The sequence below is a fragment of the Xyrauchen texanus genome, chromosome 44, assembly GCF_025860055.1.
Source record: "Xyrauchen texanus isolate HMW12.3.18 chromosome 44, RBS_HiC_50CHRs, whole genome shotgun sequence".
Classification (NCBI taxonomy): Eukaryota; Metazoa; Chordata; class Actinopteri; order Cypriniformes; family Catostomidae; genus Xyrauchen; species Xyrauchen texanus.
This window is the reverse complement of record NC_068319.1, coordinates 9,299,168-9,320,368: the sequence shown is the minus strand read 5'-3', so window position 1 is coordinate 9,320,368 and position 21,201 is coordinate 9,299,168. Positions and strand designations below refer to the sequence as shown.

The following is a 21,201-nucleotide window of genomic DNA, read 5'->3' as shown; positions in this document are numbered from 1 at the left end:
TTGCTTTTCTTTTTTAAAGTTGAAATTCAACTTAAGTTTTAAAATGGTGTCTAATCAAAATAATGAATAATACTTTAATAAAATTAAAAGAGAACAATTGCTTTTCAACATACCATTTCTTAATTTTTTTATCAAATAAAATGCTTCTGTAAAAATCCAATCATCACAGCATAATCTAAAGCACAACACTGGTCTTGTTTTTAGTCAAATAAAGTTCTGCATCACAGTATAAATGAAAACATTCTGAGTTTGAGATATTAGTATAAGTATTATTATTATTGTGAATGCATTTTAGTGAATATAACATTTTACTGTACAATATTAACATATTTCTGTCTTAAGTTGAATTAAGGTTTTTCAGTATGTGTGTGTGTTTTTACGGTAACTTCACACCTTCAAATAAACAGCTGTTTAAATAGCCCAGTGTGATTATTAAAGTGCAAAATGGTGCGATTTCATTATTTAAACATACTCTGCATGCACTACACACTTCAGAGTGAATAAGAACCAGAGATCTTCTATACTGACATAACAACATCACAGTTTCTACATAGGAGAGAGCGTAATGGTCAAGTCACCATTTGCGGATTGCATACAAATGAATGGGGAGAACGTCTCGGTTACATATGTAACCTCGGTTCCCTGAGACGAAGGGAACGAGACATTGCGTTACTAACGCATATGGGAGTGCCTTCATACAGGACCTATTTGAAACCTCTCTACAATAACGCCAATATTCTAATATTGGCTATGGTGTTTGAGCCCCAACTGTTTTTGGCGCGAAACTGACTGCTCGTTTCAGTGCGAACTGATCACTATAAAACAGGTGCACACATACCATTTCCTCAGAATTTCTGACTGAGAACAAGGAGCGCATTGCTCATGCCTCAAGAACTCAGAGTCTTGTGGTGCGGCTAGCGTTCGCAATGTCTCGTTCCCTTCATCTCAGGGAACCGAGGTTACGTACGTAACCGAGACGTTCCCTTACGACTTCAGTCCACTTGACATTGCGTTACTAATGCATATGGGGAACAGAATCCCATCACGCCGCACAACATGACATAACTTCAGTCTTATGGGACGAAGCACCGACATGAGTATGCTGCAGTGAGTGATCCTTATGATGGCCAGGAGGAGAGCACCCATAATGAATATATGAGCTATAGCCATATAGTATGAATTACTCCTTATGAACCCGGCCGGGGAGGGTAGTTTATTTATAATGAAGTGCTTGTGACTTATGGAATTATAAGCAATAGTGTGGTCTTAACGGAAAGCATACGCAAATCAAAAGAGTCCAAAGGCTCGAAAGGGGGCCCTGCGAGGGCTTTTAGGACTAAAGTTAGGTCCCAAGTCGGGATTGTAGCTGGCCGAGGCGGGTTTAATCGTCTTGCTCCTTTTAGGAACTTTATGATTAAATCATGCTTGCCTATAGAGGCGCCGGCTTCATGTGCGTGATACACAGCTATAGTTGCCACATACACTTGAGTCCTGCGTCTAATCGCTCTTGAAGAAATATTAGAATTTCATGTATGGGGCAGTTGACTGGGTCCTTACTACGTGAGAGACACCAGTCAGTGAAAATCTTCCATTTTAGTGCATAGAGGCGTCTTGTGGACGGTGCTCTGGCTTGTAAAATGGTGTTCATGACTTAACGTGTCAGTTCTGGCTCGTGTAGTGCACCCCGTTCAGTGGCCACACATGCAGGTTCCACAGCTCGGGCTGGGGATGCCAGATTGTGCCGTGCGCCTGAGAGAGGAGATCCCTCCTCAGCGGTATTTCCCATGGTGGGCTGTACAGCATCTCTATCATTTCTGGAAACCATGGCTGGTTGGGCCATCTCGGCGCAACTAATCGAACCGTTTCCTTGTCCTCTCTGACTTTGCATATGACAGAGTGGATTAGGCATAGCAGAGGAAACGCGTATTTGCATTTCGCCGGCCATTTGTGTGCCATTGCATCCGTTCCCGACGGGGCTTGGGACTTCGAATTCCAAAGGGGACAGTGGGCATTCTCCACTGAGGCAAATAGGTTGATTTCTGCTTTGCCGAATATTTCCCAAATCCTCAACTCCGTCTGAGGATGAAGTCTCCAATCGCCCGGTATCACCCCTTGGTGTGACAGTAGGTCCGTAATTCAGGCAGCCTGGGACATATGTTGCTTGCAGGGAGAGGAGATGTCACTCGCTCCATAGGAGGAGGTACCATGACAGTCTCAGCAGTGTCGGTGAAGGAACGCCACCTTGGCGGTTTATATATGCCACAACTGATATGTTGTCTGAGCGAACTAGGACATGACAGTTCGCTATTTCTGACTGAAAAGCCTTCAAGGCTAGAATTACAGCCGATAGTTCTAGGCGGTTGATATGCCACTGTCCAGGTGCCGAAAGTCAGGCACCCATCGCACACCGCCCCCCAACCTGTGTTGGAAGCATCTGTTGTCACCACTTTCCGGTTGATAATTTGCCCCAGCGCCACACCTCGCTGGTAAAATGCAGGACCTGTCCATTGTACCAATGCAGCTATACAGCGGCGGGATAAAGTGAGACATGCTTGGCCTTGGCGCCAAGCATGTTGTGGCACACGGTGCTTCAGCCAGCACTGAAGTGGTCTCATGTGTAAGAGACCTAATGGGATTATAGCCGATGCCGCCGCCATAAATCCCAATGCTTTCTGAAACAGCTTCAGAGGAAGTGATCTCCCCAGTTTGAACTGAGACAGACACTGTAGAATGGGCTGAACATGCTCGCTCGTGAGGTGCGGAGATATTTCGGCTGGGAGAGAGCTTTCTTTTCACCCAGTTTACATTGAGGCCCAAGCTGTTTAGATGCTGAAGCAGTAATTCTCTATGTTGGCATAACAGAGCCTCTGATTGTGCTAGTAACAGCCAATCGTCGAGGTAGTTCAATATGCGTACACCGCTCAGTCTCAGAGGGACGAGCACCGCATCGATGCACTTCGTAAATGTGCGAGGAGCCAGAGACAGTCCGAAGGGCAGGACTTTGAATTGATACGCTGTTCCCTCGAACGCGAATCTCAAAAACATCCTGTAGTGCTGTACAATTTGGATATGGAAGTACGCATCCTTCAGATCTATCGAAGCAAACCAATCGTGTGGGCATATATGCGATAGAATTAGTTTCTGAGTAATCATTTTGAATGGGTGCTTTATAAGTGCGCAATTTAAATGTCTCAGATCCAAGATTGGCCGAAGTCCACCGTCTCTCTTTGGGACAAGAAAATAATGGCTGTAAAACCCTTTTTGTGCTTGACAATTTGGCACAATCTCTATCGTGTTTTTCATGATTAGATTGTGTATTTCGTCTCGTAACACTGGCGCGTCTTCGGACGAAATCGTGGAAGACAGAACGCCGTTGAAACGGGGTGGCCGGCAAGCGAATTGGATTGTATAGCCATGTTTGATCGTTTTTTGCACCCATTCTGAAATGCCCGTTAGGGCTCGCCACGCGTTCACGTAATGGGACAGAGGGCACTTTGGTTTGCTCACCGTATGATATAATGTGTCGCTTACCACAGGGAAGCGGTTATGCATAATGTGTGTGCTTTGAAGAGGAAAAGGGCTCTGTTTTGAGAATGTATGAGCATCTCGTGCATTTGCAACGAGTGCTGAATTCTTTATTGCATTTTTTATTGCATATGACACAGAAACAATAAATTTTAAAACATTGTGAACAGCAATATTCCTGTCCCAACGAACAGCAGTGGGGAGGTGGGGAACAGTGTTCTGTGTCTCCAATCTAGCCTTCTTCGGAGCACCGGAGGGAACGACGGGCTCCATTTTCCTCTTCAAAGCATTGCACCCATCAGGAGCGCTTCCGCTGCACGGGGGAGTTCCTTCCGTTGGCGCAAGCTGGGCGCTGATACGGCTGCTTCCGTTTGGGCCAAGGCTTACGTGGCCTCACTGGTGGCTCGGCAGGGGCCGGTGCAGGCGCTGAGTTAGCGGTCATGGGTCTTTTAGCCGGGCGCTGGCTTGAGACAGAGCGGGGGCGAGCCGTCTGCAGTATGCTCCGTTTGGGCATAAAGTGCCTTATGGCTTGTGACTGCTGCTGAGTCGTGACGTAGCGCTCAGCAAACGTACTCACTGCGCCGCCAAAGAGGCCGGCTGGAGACACTGGGGCAGCCAATAGAGATGTCTTCTCTCTGTCACTCATCTCCGTGAGTGTCAGCCATACATGCCTTGCCAGAACAACCAGGTTACCCATAGACTTCCCGATGGCCTGCGCCATGACTTTTCAAGTCTGTAGCGGCCCGAAGCTCTTTAAAAGTCTGCGGATCAAAGCCTTGCTCATCCATTTGTCTGAGGAGCATCGCTTGGAATACCTGAAGCACTGCCATTGCATGGAATGCTGATCCACCTTGTCCTGCTGCTGAGTAGGCTTTCCCCGCCAGTGTGGACATCTGCCTACACGGCTTAGAAGGATGAATGGGGCATGATTTCCATTCCCTGCTACTCGTTGGGCAGAGATGTGCTGCTACCACCTCCTCCACTGGGGGTAGTTGAGCATAGCCGTTCTTTTCCCCGTGGTCCACGTTTGAGAGAACGTAGTCACTGCGCGTGTGCGCTGAGAGGGGCGCGTGCCAGGACTTAGATAGTTCGCTGTGCACCTCAGGGAAGAACGGGGCAGTTCTGTGGGGTGCGGCTGCTTGATGGTGTCTGGACTTCAAGAACTAATCATCAAGGCGAGACTGTCCAGGTACCTCTGGGGGAGACCACTCGAGATTGAGTTCTTCGACCGCCCTTGCAAGGACGCGAATCATCTCCCTGTCAGTGGTGCGCACACGATCCTCGCCCTCGCTGGGGGGAGGGGTGGTAGCATCATCCATTGTCCAGTCGCCTGATGCATCAAGAGACATGACATCGTCATTATCATCCTTATCATCCCTAGCATCAGATCCACCAAACGAGACGAGGCTGCACGCTCCTTCAGAGGGCCGGAGCTCATCTTGCACATAGCGTATGGGGAAATATGCGCTTCTTGGAGATTTAGGGGCTCGTGGGGCATGTGCCGGCATGAAATCCACCTCAAGTTCATCCTGCTCGACCTTGCGGCCCCGCCATGCCCCTTCGTGTGAACCCTCGGGAATCACAGAAGAGGCTGTTGGGAGGGCGCGAGAGGCTGAATCGTCCCTCAGAACGAGGCGATTCGTGAGCGAAGCAACTTGAGACTCATGTCCTCACAGTGAGGACAATCTGTCTCCACGAGAGCCGACTCTGCGTGGGCGTGGCACAGACAGAAAATGCAGGTCTGGTGCTGCTCTGCACACAATGGCTATATTACAGGCTGACCTGCTGGAGGACCTGAGTGCGGGTACTGCGCTCGACGAGCAAGCCTTTTCTGAGCTTCGTCGAGCCACGGACCTATCTCTATTTGCGACCAAACAGACAGCCCGTGCTATTGGCCGGTCTATGTACGCTTTGGTCAGCACGGGAAGACACCTTTGGCTCAACCTATCGGGCATCAAGGACAAAGATTAAACTTTCCTCCCTGATGCCCCGGTTTTGCCTTTTGGACTTTTCGGAGACGCCATGACTACGGTTGTCTCCAGGTTCCAGGAGGCAAAAAGCCATGAGGAAGCTTTCGGGCAATTATTTCCTCGCTGCACTCAGGGGGCGGGGCTGTCGGCCACCCAGTCCCGCCCCAGTCCTGCTAGAAGGGAGGATCAAAAACAGAGCATGGCGAGTCATGCTCCCCCTCGTAATGACTGGGGACAGGCTCGTCGCCCCTGACAGCCTCCAAAGCAAGACCTCAGGGCGGTTATTTCAAAAAGGAAAAAACCCTGAGGGTCTTGCGCTCAACCCGGTGAGGGTAGCTCCCCTCGGGACGGGGCGCGTGTACCATCCACTTCGCCCCTCCTGGTACCCTCACGAATCGTCTCCTTTCCCGCCGCCTCTGGTGTTTCGGGAGGCAGAGGTTTCCAACTAAAAGTTGGGTGTACCGCTGTTTCCTGCCTTATTATATGACGCGGAACACCTGACATCCCCTCAACAGGAAGTTTCGCAATTAGTATCCATTCTAGAAAACCTGGCAGTGTGGAAACTTCTGCCCGGTATTTCTATGTGGGCTCTAAGAACAGTAGAAAGAGGCTACAGAATTCAATTCTCTCGCCATCCTCTGTGTTTCAATGGCATGGTCGCCACTTCCGTCAAACCGGATCAGTCATGTCTACTGTAAGAAAAAACAAATCTCCTGGTTAAAGGGGCCATAGAACGTGTTCCCCTTCCTGAGAGTTTGTTTGTGTGTGCGTGCGTGCATGCGTGTGAGAGAGGGAGAGAGATGCTTACACTTCTCCATTAATTTACAAAGCATCTCAACCAGTAAAGCCCAAAGGTCTGTTTTAACATATAGTATCATGAAACTGGGCAACGTAAACATGACGTGTTGGACCCTACAGGTTTTAACACTGATTCTACAGCTATAAAATAATGAGACACATGCAGAACTTTGGCATGTGCATAGATCACTGAGATTCTTAGCAGATGTCATGTAACTTGACTGAGGAATAATTAAGGTAATCACTTGATTAGCTAAATTTCAATACAACCTAAATTTTATTTAAGAAAAGTACATTTTAAAGTTAATTTAAGACTACATTATTGTCACAAATCAGTGACAATAAAGAAAACACATGTACAGCTTTAATATAGGATTAAGTACAGTATTTAATTATGCAGTGAATTGTAATTATGTAGATTAATTTTAATTAAGTAATTGTATATTTCTTTTTAAATTATTAATTTGTATTTTTAAATAGGTAAAATAAAAAGATATATATTATTTAGGCTAAATAAATAAGTACATACTTTTGGGTAAAAGTTGACTGGCAGATGATTGACATGTGTTAAAAAGAATCAGTGTTTACCTTCAAATAATTTATATTTGTGTAAATGGTTGTTTGTATGTTTGATATGTTTTTAGTATGACATGGGAGAACCAAACAACAGCTTCTGCTGTAACAGAGTTTTTCATTGTGGGCTTCCCTGGACTTCAGCCTAAATTCTACAACCTGATGGCCACCGTTTTATTCTGCATCTACATGGCTGTGATTACGGGGAACTGTCTCGTTGTGGTCCTTTTTATAATTGAACGCAGCCTTCATAAGCCAATGTATATTGTCATGCTGAGTTTGTCTTTGTCTGATATTGGTTTTTGCACTGTTGCCTTGCCAAAAGTGATTTCTCGTTATTGGTTTAATGACGGCTATATTGCTTTCTATGTTTGTATGTTGCAAAGGCAGCTAATTCACTACTTTGGTACTCTAAACTCTCTTATCATGATGATCATGGCTCTAGATCGGTACTTGGCAATCTGTTACCCACTAAGATACTCAGTTTTAATGCCTAACCGCACAATGAGAATTTTACTAGGGTTGTCATGGTGTTCTGCAATGATTGCCCCAACTGTTATTTCAATGCTGACATTGCAAATGCCATTCTGTGGGCCAAATATGATCCTTCATTGTTTTTGTGACGCCTCCTCTATGAACCAGCTTGCTTGTGCTAATATCACATTCCAGAACTTTGTGTCCTATTGTATAGCAATGTTTGTTCTTCTTGTACCATTCTCTTTAATTCTCATTTCCTATGTAAGTATCCTTGTGTCTGTGCTTCGAATAGCAAATGCTCAAGGCCGACTTAAAGCCCTCTCTACCTGTGCAACACAGCTGACTATCATTACCCTCTATTTTGTGCCACGTTTTGTTGTTTATGCCAGCACTTCTTTACCAAATGTTCCAATAACAATAAGTAGTAGTCAGAGAATCGCCCTTATCATGTTCTATAGTCTTTTACCGCCACTGGTAAATCCTTTCATTTACTGCATCAGGATCAAAGAGATCAGGCAATTCCTTCTGAAATGTGTACAGAAACATTGTGTGCAGAAAAATCGAAGGGGCAAGAGATTAACTATTTCTAAATGAAGTGACCTGTCAATTAGATTATGTTATGCATCTCATTATGCAACACACAGTATTTGCTTATATATTGTTGTTAGATATTGACAATATTCGTAATTATTTTCTATTATGTATTGATAATATAGTGGGCTTCAAAAGTATAGATCACACTTGTGAAATGCTTCTATTTAGCTTTTTTTCTAATTGAATATGTTTTTAATTACAAATTATGCCATCAGCATAACAATTTGGGTGAAATATTGAATTGAATAATAAACATAGATTATTTAATATGTGCCCCTTTTATTTCAATGACAACATGCACTCAAGCTGGTGTGTGTGTGTGTGTGTGTGTGTGTGTGTGTGTGCGCTTGTGTGTGTGTGCATGTTTTTGTGATTTACGAGGACAATTTTGTAAGTTACAAATTAGTAGTTACAAGGTTATTATGCTATAAATGTGATTTATGAGGACATTTCTAGTGTCCCCATAATTCAAATCGCTTAAAAATCATACTAAACAATGTTTTATTGAAAATGTAAAAATGCAGAAGGTTTTCTGTGAGGGTTAGGTTTAGGGGTTGTGTTAGGTTTAGAGGATAGAATCTATAGTTTGTACAGTATAAAAGTCATTATGTCTATGGAAAGTCCTCATAATGAAAGGTAGACCAACATGTGTGTGTGTGTGTGTGTGTGTTTGAAACCCGATTTTATCCCAGCATTTGAGAATGTTCCCAAAAGCATTGTTTGTGCTACAATGGAAGCAAGGAAATCTTTTGTGCAAAGAAGTTTACATATTTGCTTAATTGATTGATTTTTTTTTTTTTTTTCAGTTTACATTATAAGTTTTCTTTGTTTTACATTTACACAGATTCTAAAACTGTTTATTTCCAGGTTTAAATTAGATATTGAATTCCAGATTTTCAATGTGGACTGTGAGATGTTTGAACCCCACTATGAGAATAGATGTGGAAGGTCATGCGTTACTGACTGAACCAATAAAAACAGGTGTCTTGTTTTGCTGTGTTTAAGTCAAGACAGATTTAATGATTTATTAACATAGATTATCAATAAACATTGTTAACTGATGTTGTATCAGTATTCTAGTCCTTACAGGCCCATAGCTTGCAAAAATTGTATGATTGCAAATTGTGTATTGTTTGTGGAGCAATTGGGTATAAATCATTTGAATTTCCTAGAGCAGTACTCACTGGTAATAGTAGACAGTTCATGCTTTGTTTTAATTATAAACAGTTACTAATGCAGTTTAGTTTCATTGTAATTAGTTCTTATTCATCAGTGTCAGTCCCTTTTTTCATTCTTCTTCATGTGCTAAACTGCAGTAGCCAGGACCAGACATCCACAAATTATCTTCTTAGACAGAGGGTCTATTCAGTAAATGACTTGTCATTATAGTTGGGAAAGAAGTGAACGCAAAACAGATTATGAGCTTACACAGGACAGATGCACTCCTGCTTGGCCTCAAGAGAGCTGCTACTGCAACCTTCATTAGAATAATTCATCCAAAAGACCCTCAAACTTATCCTGTGCCATTAAGTTTTGAAAGAAGCCCCTTCAACTGGCCTAAAGAAGGATGCAGTAGTGAGAAAGAGAATATGACCATGGCAACGTGGCAGTCGCGGCTTTCCTTCTTCCGGTGGAAAGCCACTCCATCTGCCCCCCACGCTGTGCTTTCTACCTATGGGTACGAGATGGAGGTGATTTGGGTCTCATCTCGCCGGGTAAATCCCTGCGGACCTCCCATTCCCCTGCATGCTCGTTTGCCGCCGTTGAGTTCCGAGATGAGACCAGCTCGCCTCATGGCCAGCTGAACGTCTTTTTTGGAGCTCGTGAGTAGGATGAGTTCTTGATCGCTGCATCAGAGAGAGCACTGGCGATGTCAGATTCCAAGGACTCGACTTCGGGTGTGCCCACCCAGTCTGAGGCCAACGAAGAGCTGACTGCTATGCTTGCTGGGCCACTGCGAGTATTGGGTTGGACTGGAACCCTCCATCCTCCACTGAGCCCTCGCGGCTAGATGATTGGTTACTGGGTTCAGGGTGCCGCTCACGGCCACGGTACTCTTTCAGGTACGAACAGGTAGTGTTTGGTAATACGGAACAGCTGGCCAGGTGTATCGCTTGCATATTGCGCCTTTCCCATCCCCTGAGGAGTAAAATTGCACTTTTACCCCCAATCGAGTTCACGAAGTTGTGGACCCTGGATGTCCTTTTTCCCTAGACCTGTGGCTCACGAATTCGGAGGAGGTGTTTGCAACCAGTCCCACTACGGGTACTAATATGCCATGTAGTGGGATAGGTGCTCCACAGGTGCCGATTACTCTGGTAACCCACTGTGATGTATTTTCCGTGGTACGTTCTCCTCTCTCTGCCCCTGGTCGCTGTGTTTATAGAGCTCCTCTTTGAGGCAGGATCTACCACCGCGCCTGTTCCACGTGTGGCTGGTGTTGACCTCCCCTTTTGGGCAGAATGTAGTCTCTGTGGGTTTTTTTCCCTGAAAGAATAGGAATAGAAAAGAACTCCTCCCAGATGCATATATTAGCATTAGATGGTCACTATATTGACACAACATCCCCTAACCCTACTCCTAAACCAAATCCTCACTTTGAATTTTTACATTTTCGTACATTAAAAATGTAAAAAAAAAAAAAAAAAAGTACATTAACTTTTAAAAGAAACATAATTTAGTATGTTTAATAAGCCATTTCCCTCATGGGGACCGCTGGCTGGGCCCCACAAAGTAGGTGATCTCAGGTTTTACTATCCTTGGGACATTTGGTCCCCACAATGTAGGATAAACATGTATACACACACACACACACACACACACACAGATGTCATCTGCTTTAGAAAGGTGAACCGTCCTTTGTCCTTTTTTTGACAGTTACCAATTGATTGTACAAAGGTGCCTGGGTTTGTTCCTGGCAGGCAGCAGATGCCCAAACCCCATCCTTTTTCTAACCATTTGGAGTGTGTAAGGCTGAGTATCCTGTCAGGAAAAACCTGAAGCACCTTTCCCCTTCTCTATTTTGAATCAATTCCTATTAAAGTTTAGGTTTCCAGACAGTGGCTAAGTATGGTGTGGTCACGTCACATGGTACCTGTAACCCACACAGTGGAAGAAAAACCTTACAATAAGGAACTTTTTAACTGTAGTTTATTAAATAATATACTAAAAGAGAGTTTAGTTAAAAAGGACTATATATATAAAATGTATTAACTTTTAATGTATTAACTTTACTCTCTGTTTATTTTTTCAACTTTTGGCTTAAATATGGACAAGAAACGATATAAAGATGTTTTTTATCAATGCAGAACAGCTCAATATTTTGTCCTCTCTCTTGGGTGTGATTTTCCGTGCGAGTGATGTAAAGCTCTCGTCCTGGTCAGGTGCTCGTGGGAGTCACGCGTCTAGGTGAGTGTCACAGCAGCATGGGCGAAGTATAATAGAACACACTCATTCAGGTCTGGAGGGATGCATTTACAGGATCACACAACAGTTGCTCTCTCCATTCTTTTCTCGGTTCCTTTGACCTGTAACAAAAGCACAAGGTCTCAACACAGGTCTCAGATAGAGAATGGCTCTGTTTCAAAACCTAGTGAGCAGCCTACCTAGATGGCATTTTAAAGCATCATGTATGCGCTATGCAAAGCCATAAAAATATAGTTAAAAATATAGATGCACTGCAAGGAATATAACAGAATGCAGGTGTCTCGAGACCATCAAAGTGTTTTTAAAACTTGAAGTTCTTTTTAATGCTCTTGCACGAAACCTGCTTAACTTAGATACCTTCTTTTTACAAAATTCTCGCATGTAGCCTTCGCAGAGAAGGCAATCCAATAATGCATTGCAATGAGCAAAGATGGCAGACAAAACACAAGAAATGTTACTCCATTGTACTTTACAAAAGTGCAGATTTATGTGCACTAAAATGTAATGAGTTGAACCCAATATGCCATATATCTAACTGAGATTACAGTCAGAATTTCTCTTAATCTGTATAAGACATGCTGTAATGCAATTAAAATATTTAAATAAAAACAATGATACCTTAAACACAGATTTGTTAAGTTTACTTGTAACTAGTTAATATTACTTATATTATATTCGATTTTACAGTGCAATATTTACTGAGAAATGCCACGAAATAAATGTAATTTTTAATCATTAAAATCTGTCACTCACTCGATGTTGTGTCGATATTGTGACATTAGGGGTCACTATTGAGAGCCCGAGACACCTCTGATCTTTGATTAAATGCCAATTAGAATTGGCGAGTGGTATATGCATGCCCCTCCCCCGGACATACAGGTATAAAGGAGGGGACGCTGCATACCGCTCATTAGATTATTGTCTTCGGAGCCAAATGGTCGATGGTTCAAGCTGAGCAAGCTATTTCCATCCCTCACCTCTGCTGGATCCTTACAGCGCATTACAGCGGCTTTCTCCCCTCTCTGCATGTGTGCACTGCAGAGATTGCCCCTGGGCACTTCAGCAGATCTAAAAGAGTATATTCTGAAAGTGTTCAATTTCCTTTCCTAAAAGAGTATATTCTAAAAGAGCGGCACACACCGGAATGCCTTTTTCCAAATGTGTCTTTTTAAAGATGCCATTCCAGCTGTGTGTTATTTCTGGTTGCCCATTCCGAGACTTCTTTCGTGGATGCGTCATGTCCTCATTGCGAGGCCATGACCAATGCAACGTTGCGGTATTGTGAGAAAGCAAGCCATCCCAGTTGCTCCCTGCCTTGGTTCTTCTACCTACGGGTATGAGGCCGGCACGGTGAGCGCTGGGAGCAATTTGGGGACCACAATGGGACCACCTCCGCTGGTTAAATCCCTGCAGTCCTCCCAGTCCCCGGCACGCTCGTTTGCTCCAGTTGGAACCCTCCACTCTCCCCTGAACACTCGCGGCTCGATGATTGGTATCTGGGTTCGCGGCGCTGCTCATAGCCACACCCCGCCCCAGTGCCTTTCTTCCCGGAAGTGCACGAGGAGCTGAGTTCGTGGGAGGCACCTTTCACTGCCCGGTCCTGATCTCTCAGCTCTGCCCCGGCCCGCCCCTGCAGCCCGCCCCAGCATCGGGCACCCCGCAGGAAGCAGACGCCACTTGTTTTTCGGCCGGTCACAAAGAAGAAAACTTCTATCAGGAAGACTTGCAGACTTGAGTGAGATTTAAGATGACATTTATTTGATGAATATAAAACAGAAAAGTAATGTCTCTCATCTGGCGGTCCGAAGAAGTTGTACTCGGAACCGTCATATCCTGCCGGAGATAGGAGGCAAGGGCGAGATAGGAGACAGGACTCAACTAGTGGTGGGGGGGTGGTGGAGGTTGCCGGGTTAGCACACTGAAACAGCAATGTGATAGATTGTGAACAGACTTGTAAAGCAACGGCTTACATGTGATTGGCTGGGAATTACCCAGCTAATGGTGCGATGATGTACAGCTGCTAGTCTTCCCGCTAGAACTACGCTGCGCTTACATTTCCAAGCACCCCTGAGATGGGTGACCCAGGGACGCGAGGATCCACTGCCCTGGAGCTGGTAAGAAGACCACTCCATCCCCCGGTGGAGGGCCGGGAGGAAAATCTTTTGTTCCCTTTTCATTTTGTTTTGCCACACACTCCAGTAGCTGCGGTACCCAAACATTAAACAAAAGAGCAGTTTCTTCATTCCCTGGGTCATATAACAGGTGTTTTGGTGATTCAATTCGCCAAGCACCAGCCCAGCCCAGGTTTGCCGGCTTCCTCTCCACCACGGTGAAGAAGAAGGCGCCACCTTGCGCACAGATAACTGTACCAGGGGGTTCTGTACCAGGCCTTACACAGACTCCCGTTCAAGATGCAGACGCTGAGGTGCATTCTAGTGAGTGTTCGGCATCAAGATTGGTTTGCGGCGGTAGACCTGAAGGATGCGTAGATGGATGGATGGATGGATGGATGGATGGATCTGATTCAGTTTTCCACTCAGCAGAGGGAGGCCAGGCTTCACAGTTGCCTTCAGCATGCTCAGTGGTGTTATAAATACAATTCTTATTTAATTACTTATTTTTAAACACAATTCACAATCCTATTTTATCAAACTACACAATGATGACTCTAAAATATTAATATGAGCTGAGCTCGGTTCATTGAATGCAGGTAGGGACGTATGTATGACTTCTGTGATAAAAAGACCATCGACCCAGCATCTTGATGGAAGACTCGGGAAGTAACATGAACAGTGCCAATTTATATATATATATATATATATATATATATATATATATATATATATATATATATATATATATATATATATATATACACTCACCTAAAGGATTATTAGGAACACCATACTAATACTGTGTTTGACCACCTTTCGCCTTCAGAACTGCCTTAATTCTACGTGGCATTGATTCAACAAGGTGCTGAAAGCATTCTTTAGAAATGTTGGCCCATATTGATTGGATAGCATCTTGCAGTTGATGGAGATTTGTGGGATGCACATCCAGGGCACGAACCTCCCGTTCCACCACATCCCAAAGATGCTCTATTGGGTTGAGATCTGTTGACTGTGGGGGCCATTTTAGTACAGTGAACTCATTGTCATGTTCAAGAAACCAATTTGAAATGATTCGAGCTTTGTGACATGGTGCATTATCCTGCTGGAAGTAGCCATCAGAGGATGGATCCATGGTGGCCATAAAGGGATGGACATGGTCAGAAACAATGCTCAGGTAGGCCGTGGCATTTAAACGATGCCCAATTGGCACTAAGGGGCCTAAAGTGTGCCAAGAAAACATCCCCCACACCATTACACCACCACCAGCAGCCTGCACAGTGATAACAAGGCATGATGGATCCATGTTCTCATTCTGTTTACGCCAAATTCTGACTCTACTATCTGAATGTCTCAACAGAAATAGAGACTCATCAGACCAGGCAACATTTTTCCAGTCTTCAACTGTCCAATTTTGGTGAGCTCTTGCAAATTGTAGCCTCTTTTTCCTATTTGTAGTGGAGATGAGTGGTACCCGGTGGGGTCTTCTGCTGTTGTAGCCCATCCGCCTCAAGGTTGTGCGTGTTGTGGCTTCACAAATGCATTTTCGCCCACAGGACTGCCGCATACTGGATGTTTTTCCCTTTTCACACCATTCTTTGTAAACCCTAGAAATGGTTGTGCCTGAAAATCCCTGTAACTGAGCAGATTGTGAAATACTCAGACCTGCCCGTCTGGCACCAACAACCATGCCACGCTCAAAATTGCTTAAATCACCTTTCTTTCCCATTCTGACATTCAGTTTGGAGTTCAGGAGATTGTCTTGACCAGGACCACACCCTTAAATGCATTGAAGCAACTGCCATGTGATTGGTTGATTAGATAATTGCATTAATGAGAAATTGAACAGGTGTTCCTAATAATATTTTGTGTTGGTCAAGAATGTAGTTATTAATATTTTGACACTTATTTTTTCTCACGGGCCCATGCAAGCAACACATTAAATGGTAGAGGCAAATAAGGTAGGTCTGTGAAGGTTTTGGGGACTGTTTAGGGTGTTATTAATTAACATTTAAAAGTAATTGTGGGTTAGAGTTATGTTTCAAGTTCTGGTTAATCTTAATAATGTTGTTTATGTTATGAAATAAATATATTTTTAGTTACCATGGGTGAGATTTGTTTTCCCATGAGCTAGTTGTGATCCTGGTTATAGGAATATAGATGGTCTCTAATATAAATAATGCCTACAGATCTGTATTGACAAAATCTGTTAAATTGCACAAAAGTGCTGGCTTCTTGGACTGTAGAAGAGTGGGAACTGTCAGAATGTTTTTCTTTGTTTCTAGTTAATGTAGTCACCCATGTGATGAACATAAGGATTTTAGTGCTTTAGTGAAAGTAGTCCATGCAGCTCATGGTCACAGAGGAGAAACATTCTTCTTTGCTTTTATGTGACCCTCCTCAGAGGGATGAGTCTGTGTGAATAACAATGCAAAAGTATTTTTCTTATAAGAGTGTTGCATCCTTCAGTGGCAGTATCTGATTAACTTGTCAGATAACTATTTGCAGTAACTCCTCTTATATGAACTGCATATATTGCATATATTTGTACAATAAACTTACTTCCAATGTGGTTAAAGCATCACACTTCTTTTACGTACTATCAATGTGAATAATTTGCTTTCTGCAAATTGTTTTCTCTCCCATCACTGTGTAACTACACATGTTTTGTTTAACCAGCATTGCACCAACTAGAAGGTAATCTATTAAAGAAGGTTCAAGTGCCTAACCAAAGAGAACACAAATCACCATAATGGTGCTGATTTTATTTATTTATTTTATCAAAAAATAAAATAAATTCAGCAACACTAAATGGAGCTCTATTAACTGCCAATCTTTTGCACACACGTATAAAAATAAAATAATTCAAGAAATAGTTCAGTAAACTTTCAAGCCTTTTGCCTTGAGATATTGAAACATTTAATTTGTTATTCAAGAGCATATTTTATTTGCAGTTGATGTACATCTAAGACTGTGTGACAGTAAGATAGATTCAACGTGTCATCACTGTTGTTCATCATCCAGAGAGTGTACCATCTTTATTTGAAGGCCGTTGTTTCGATGTAGTGACACTAGGGGTCCCTATGGAAAATGGCACAACTAGGTCTACCGCTGCAAACCATTCTTGATGTCGGATGCTTGCTAAGATGTAAGTAATGATGTAGAAAATCATTGAAATTATAGAAAAAAAGATGTTGAGTAATTCAGCTCAGTGAAATACAACCGCTCAGCTCCGAAGAAGAAGTCTGAATTAGTGTTTGCATTCCAGCTCCTTATATAACCTTATGTCCAGAGAAGTGGCATTCAATTCCACTTGCCAATTTTCATTGGCCTTTTCTCAAAGATCAGAGATGTCTGGGGCTCCCAGGAGCGATCCCTAGTGTCACTACATCGACACACCGTCGAGTGAGTGACAGAAGGGAAATCTAGTTTTTTTCATTATAGAAAACAAAGGTGTGTAACAGAAACACACAAAAAGTACAACACACAGAAAGTTGTCAACAGCGTAAAAGTAAAATAAACAATCATCTAATTTATTTAAAATAACACTGATGTTCAGAAATAATTTTAAAAAATAAGAAAATTACAAAAAGCCTCAAAGATAAATTGGGTATTTTTATCTAAATCAAGTCCATCTAGAAAGTTGTCTAGAAACCAATATCTAGAAATAGTCATGTTTATCAAGAAAGTAGTTTTAGTAAATCAATCAATTTGTATGTATAAACATAAACACCTGCAGATAGAGTCCAGATATCAGAAACATTTCAGTGTAGTTGAAAATGCAAGAAGCAAAAAGCTCAGTTTAAAATAATGACATTAGTCAGTGCTGTGAGCATGCAAAGCTATCCAACAGTACACGCTGAGCAGAGCATTTGTAAACACATTTGTTTTTCTCTTTTATATTCAGTAATTTGTGGATTGACAGTGTATCCATCTAAAGTGTCTGCTAATATTTTATGTAAAACCTCAATTCCATGATTTTAAAAAATTTTACCTATTAACTACACTGTACACTGTGTGTGTGTGTGTGTGTGTGTGTGTGTGTGTGTGTGTGTGTGTGTGTGTGTGTGTGTGTGTGTGTGTGTGTGTGAGTGTGTGTGTGTGAGAGAGAGAGAGAGAGAGAGAGAGAGAGAGAGAGAGAGATGCTTGCACAACACTTTTAATGCACAAAGCACCTCAACCAATGAACCCCAAGGTCTGCCCAGATTCATGATACTATATGTTAAAACAAAGTGTGATCCAGCATGACGTGTTGGACCCTACAGTCTTTAACACTGATTCTACAGCTATAAAGTAATGAGACACATGCAGAACTTTGGCATGTGCATAGATCACTGAGATTCTTAGCAGATGTCATGTAACTTGACTGAGGAATAATTAAGGTAATCACTTGATTAGCAAAATTTTTATACAAACTAAATTTGATTTAAGAAAATAAAATAATTTAACACTACATTTTAAATCAGTGACGATAAAGAAAACCCATGTACAGCTTTAATATAGGATTAAGTACAGTATTTAATTATACAGTGGATTGTAACGATGTAGATTAATTTAAATTAAGTAATTGTATATTTCTTTTTAAATTATTAATTTGTATTTTTAAATAGGTAAAATAAATAAATATATATATATATATATATATATATATATATATATATATATATATATATATATATATATATATATATTATTTAGGCTAAATAAATAAGTCCATAGTTTTGGGTAAAAGTTGATTGGCAGATGCATTGACACATGTTAAAAAGAATCAGTCTTTACCTTCAAATAATTTATATTTGTGTAAATGGTTGTTTGTATGTTTGATATGTTTTTAGTATGACATGGAAGAACCAAACAACAGCTTCTGCTGTAACAGAGTTTTTCATTGTGGGCTTCCCTGGACTTCAGCCTAAATTCTACAACCTGATGGCCACCGTTTTATTCTGCATCTACATGGCTGTGATTACGGGAAACTGTCTCGTTGTGGTCCTTTTTATAATTGAACGCAGCCTTCATAAGCCAATGTATATTGTCATGCTGAGTTTGTCTTTGTCTGATATTGGTTTTTGCACTGTTGCCTTGCCAAAATTGATTTCTCGTTATTGGGTTAATGACGGCTATATTGCTTTCTATGTTTGTATGTTGCAAAGGCAGCTAATTCACTACTTTGGTACTCTAAACTCTCTTATCATGATGATCATGGCTCTAGATCGGTACTTGGCAATCTGTTACCCACTAAGATACCCAGTTTTAATGCCTAACCGCACAATGAGAATTTTACTAGGGTTGTCATGGTGTTCTGCAATGATTGCCCCAACTGTTAGTTCAGTGCTGACATTGCAAATGCCATTCTGTGGGCCAAATATGATCCTTCATTGTTTTTGTGACGCCTCCTCTATGAACCAGCTTGCCTGTGCTAATATCACACATCAGAGCCTTGTGTCCTATTGTATAGCAATGTTTGTTCTTCTTGTACCATTCTCTTTAATTCTCATTTCCTATGTAAGTATCCTTGTGTCTGTGCTTCGAATAGCAAATGCTCAAGGCCGACTTAAAGCCCTCTCTACCTGTGCAACACAGCTGACTATCATTACCCTCTATTTTGTGCCACGTTTTGTTGTTTATGCCAGCACTTCTTTACCAAATGTTCCAATAACAATAAGTAGTAGTCAGAGAATCGCCCTTATCATGTTCTATAGTCTTTTACCGCCGCTGGTAAATCCCTTCATTTACTGCATCAGGATCAAAGAGATCAGGCAATTCCTTCTGAAATGTGTACAGAAACATTGTGTGCAGAAAAATCGAAGGGGCAAGAGATTAACTATTTCTAAATGAAGTGACCTGTCAATTAGATTATGTTATGCATCTCATTATGCAACACACAGTATTTGCTTATATATTGTTGTTAGATATTGACAATATTCGTAATTATTTTCTATTATGTATTGATAATATAGTGGGCTTCAAAAGTATAGATCACGCTTGTGAAATGCTTCTGTTTAGCTTTTTTTTCTAATTTCATATGTTTTAAATTACAAATTATTCCATCAGCATAACAATTTGGGTGAAATATTGAATTGAATAATAAACATAGATTATTTAATATGTGCCCCTTTTATTTTAATGACAACATGCACTCAAGCTGGGGAGTGTGTGTGTGTGTGTGTGTGTGTGTGTGTGTGTGCGCGTGTGCGTGTGTGTGTGTGCGTGCGTGCATGTGCGTGCATGTGCGTGCGTGCGTTCATGCGCTTGTGTGGGTGTGTGTGTGTGTGTGTGTGTGTGTGTGTGTGTGAAACCCAATTTTATCCCAGCATTTGAGAATGTTCCCAAAAGCATTGTTTGTGCTACAATGGAAGCAAGGTAATCTTTTGTGCAAAGAAGTTTACACGATCAATGTCACATATTTGCTTAATTGATCGATTTTTTTCAGTTTACATTATAAGTTTTCTTTGTTTTACATTTACACAAATTCTAAAACTGTTTATTTCCAGGTTTAAATTAGATATTGAATTCCAGATTTTCAATGTGGACTGTGAGATGTTTGAACCCCACTATGAGAATAGATGTGGAAGGTCATGCGTTACTGACTGAACCAATAAAAACAGGTGTCTTGTTTTGCTGTGTTTAAGTCAAGACAGATTTAATAATTTATTAACATAGATTGTCAATAAACATTGTTAACTGTATCAGTATTCTAGTCCTTACAGGCCCATAGCTTGCAAAAATTGTATGATTGCAAATTGTGTATTGTTTGTGGAGCAATTGGGTATAAATCATTTGAATTTCCTACAGCAGTACTCACTTGTAAAAGTAGACATAGTTACAGTTCATGCTTTGTTTTAATTATAAAAGTTACTAATGCAGTTTAGTTTCATTGTAATTAGTTCTTATTCATCAGTGTCAGTCCCTTTTTTCATTCTTCTTCATGTGCTAAATTGCAGTAGCCAGGACCGGACTTCCACAAATTATCTTCTTAGACAGAGGGTCTATTCAGTAAATGACTTGTCATTATAGTTGGGAAAGAAGTGAATGCAAAACAGATTATGAGCTGACACAGGACAGATGCACTCCTGCTTGGCCTCAAGAGAGCTGCTACTGCAACCTTCATTAGAATAATTCATCCAAAAAAAACCTCAAACTTATCCTGTGCCATTAAGTTTTGAAAGAAGCCCCTTCAACTGGCCTAAAGAAGGATGCAGTAGTGAGAAAGAGAATATGACCATGGCAACGTGGCAGTCGCAGCTTTCCTTCTTTTGGTGGAAAGCCACTCCATCTGCCCCCCATGCTGTGCTTTCTACTTATGGGTACGAGGCCGGTCCGGCTGCCGCTGGAGGTGATTTGGGGAGTTCAATGGGCGCGGCCTCGCCGGGTAAATCCCCGCGGACCTCCCATTCCCCTGCACGCTCGTTTGCCGCCGTTGAGTTCCGAGATGAGACCAGCTCGCCTCATGGCCAGCTTAACGTCCCTTTTGGAGCTCGTGAGTAGGATGAGTTCTTGATCGCTGCATCAGAGAGAGCACTGGCGATGTCAGACTCCAAGGACTCGACTTCAGGTGTGCCCACCCAGTCTGAGGCCAACGAAGAGCTGACTGCTATGCTTGCTGGGCCACTGCGAGTATTGGGTTGGACTGGAACCCTCCATCCTCCACTGAGCCCTCACGGCTAGATGATTGGTTACTGGGTTCAGGGTGCCGCTCACGGCCACGGTACTCTTTCAGGTACGAACAG

The 21,201-nt window shown here is 42.3% G+C and overlaps 2 protein-coding genes across 2 annotated transcripts; both read left to right on the top strand.

Annotated features, from left to right (window-relative positions):
* Window positions 1-6,938: 6,938 nt before the first annotated feature.
* LOC127636361 (olfactory receptor 1500-like) lies at window positions 6,939-9,948 on the top strand. The gene is made up of 2 exons (XM_052116811.1): window positions 6,939-7,877; window positions 9,769-9,948. The coding sequence occupies exons 1-2, from the start codon at window positions 6,939-6,941 to the stop codon at window positions 9,946-9,948; spliced, it is 1,119 nt and encodes a 372-aa protein (XP_051972771.1).
* An 8,270-nt stretch (window positions 9,949-18,218) lies between these two features.
* Window positions 18,219-19,309, top strand: LOC127636360 (olfactory receptor 2AT4-like). Its single transcript, XM_052116810.1, has one exon. It carries the CDS (start codon window positions 18,311-18,313, stop codon window positions 19,307-19,309), a length of 999 nt encoding a protein of 332 aa, XP_051972770.1. The 5' UTR covers window positions 18,219-18,310.
* The last annotated feature ends 1,892 nt before the right edge of the window (window positions 19,310-21,201 follow it).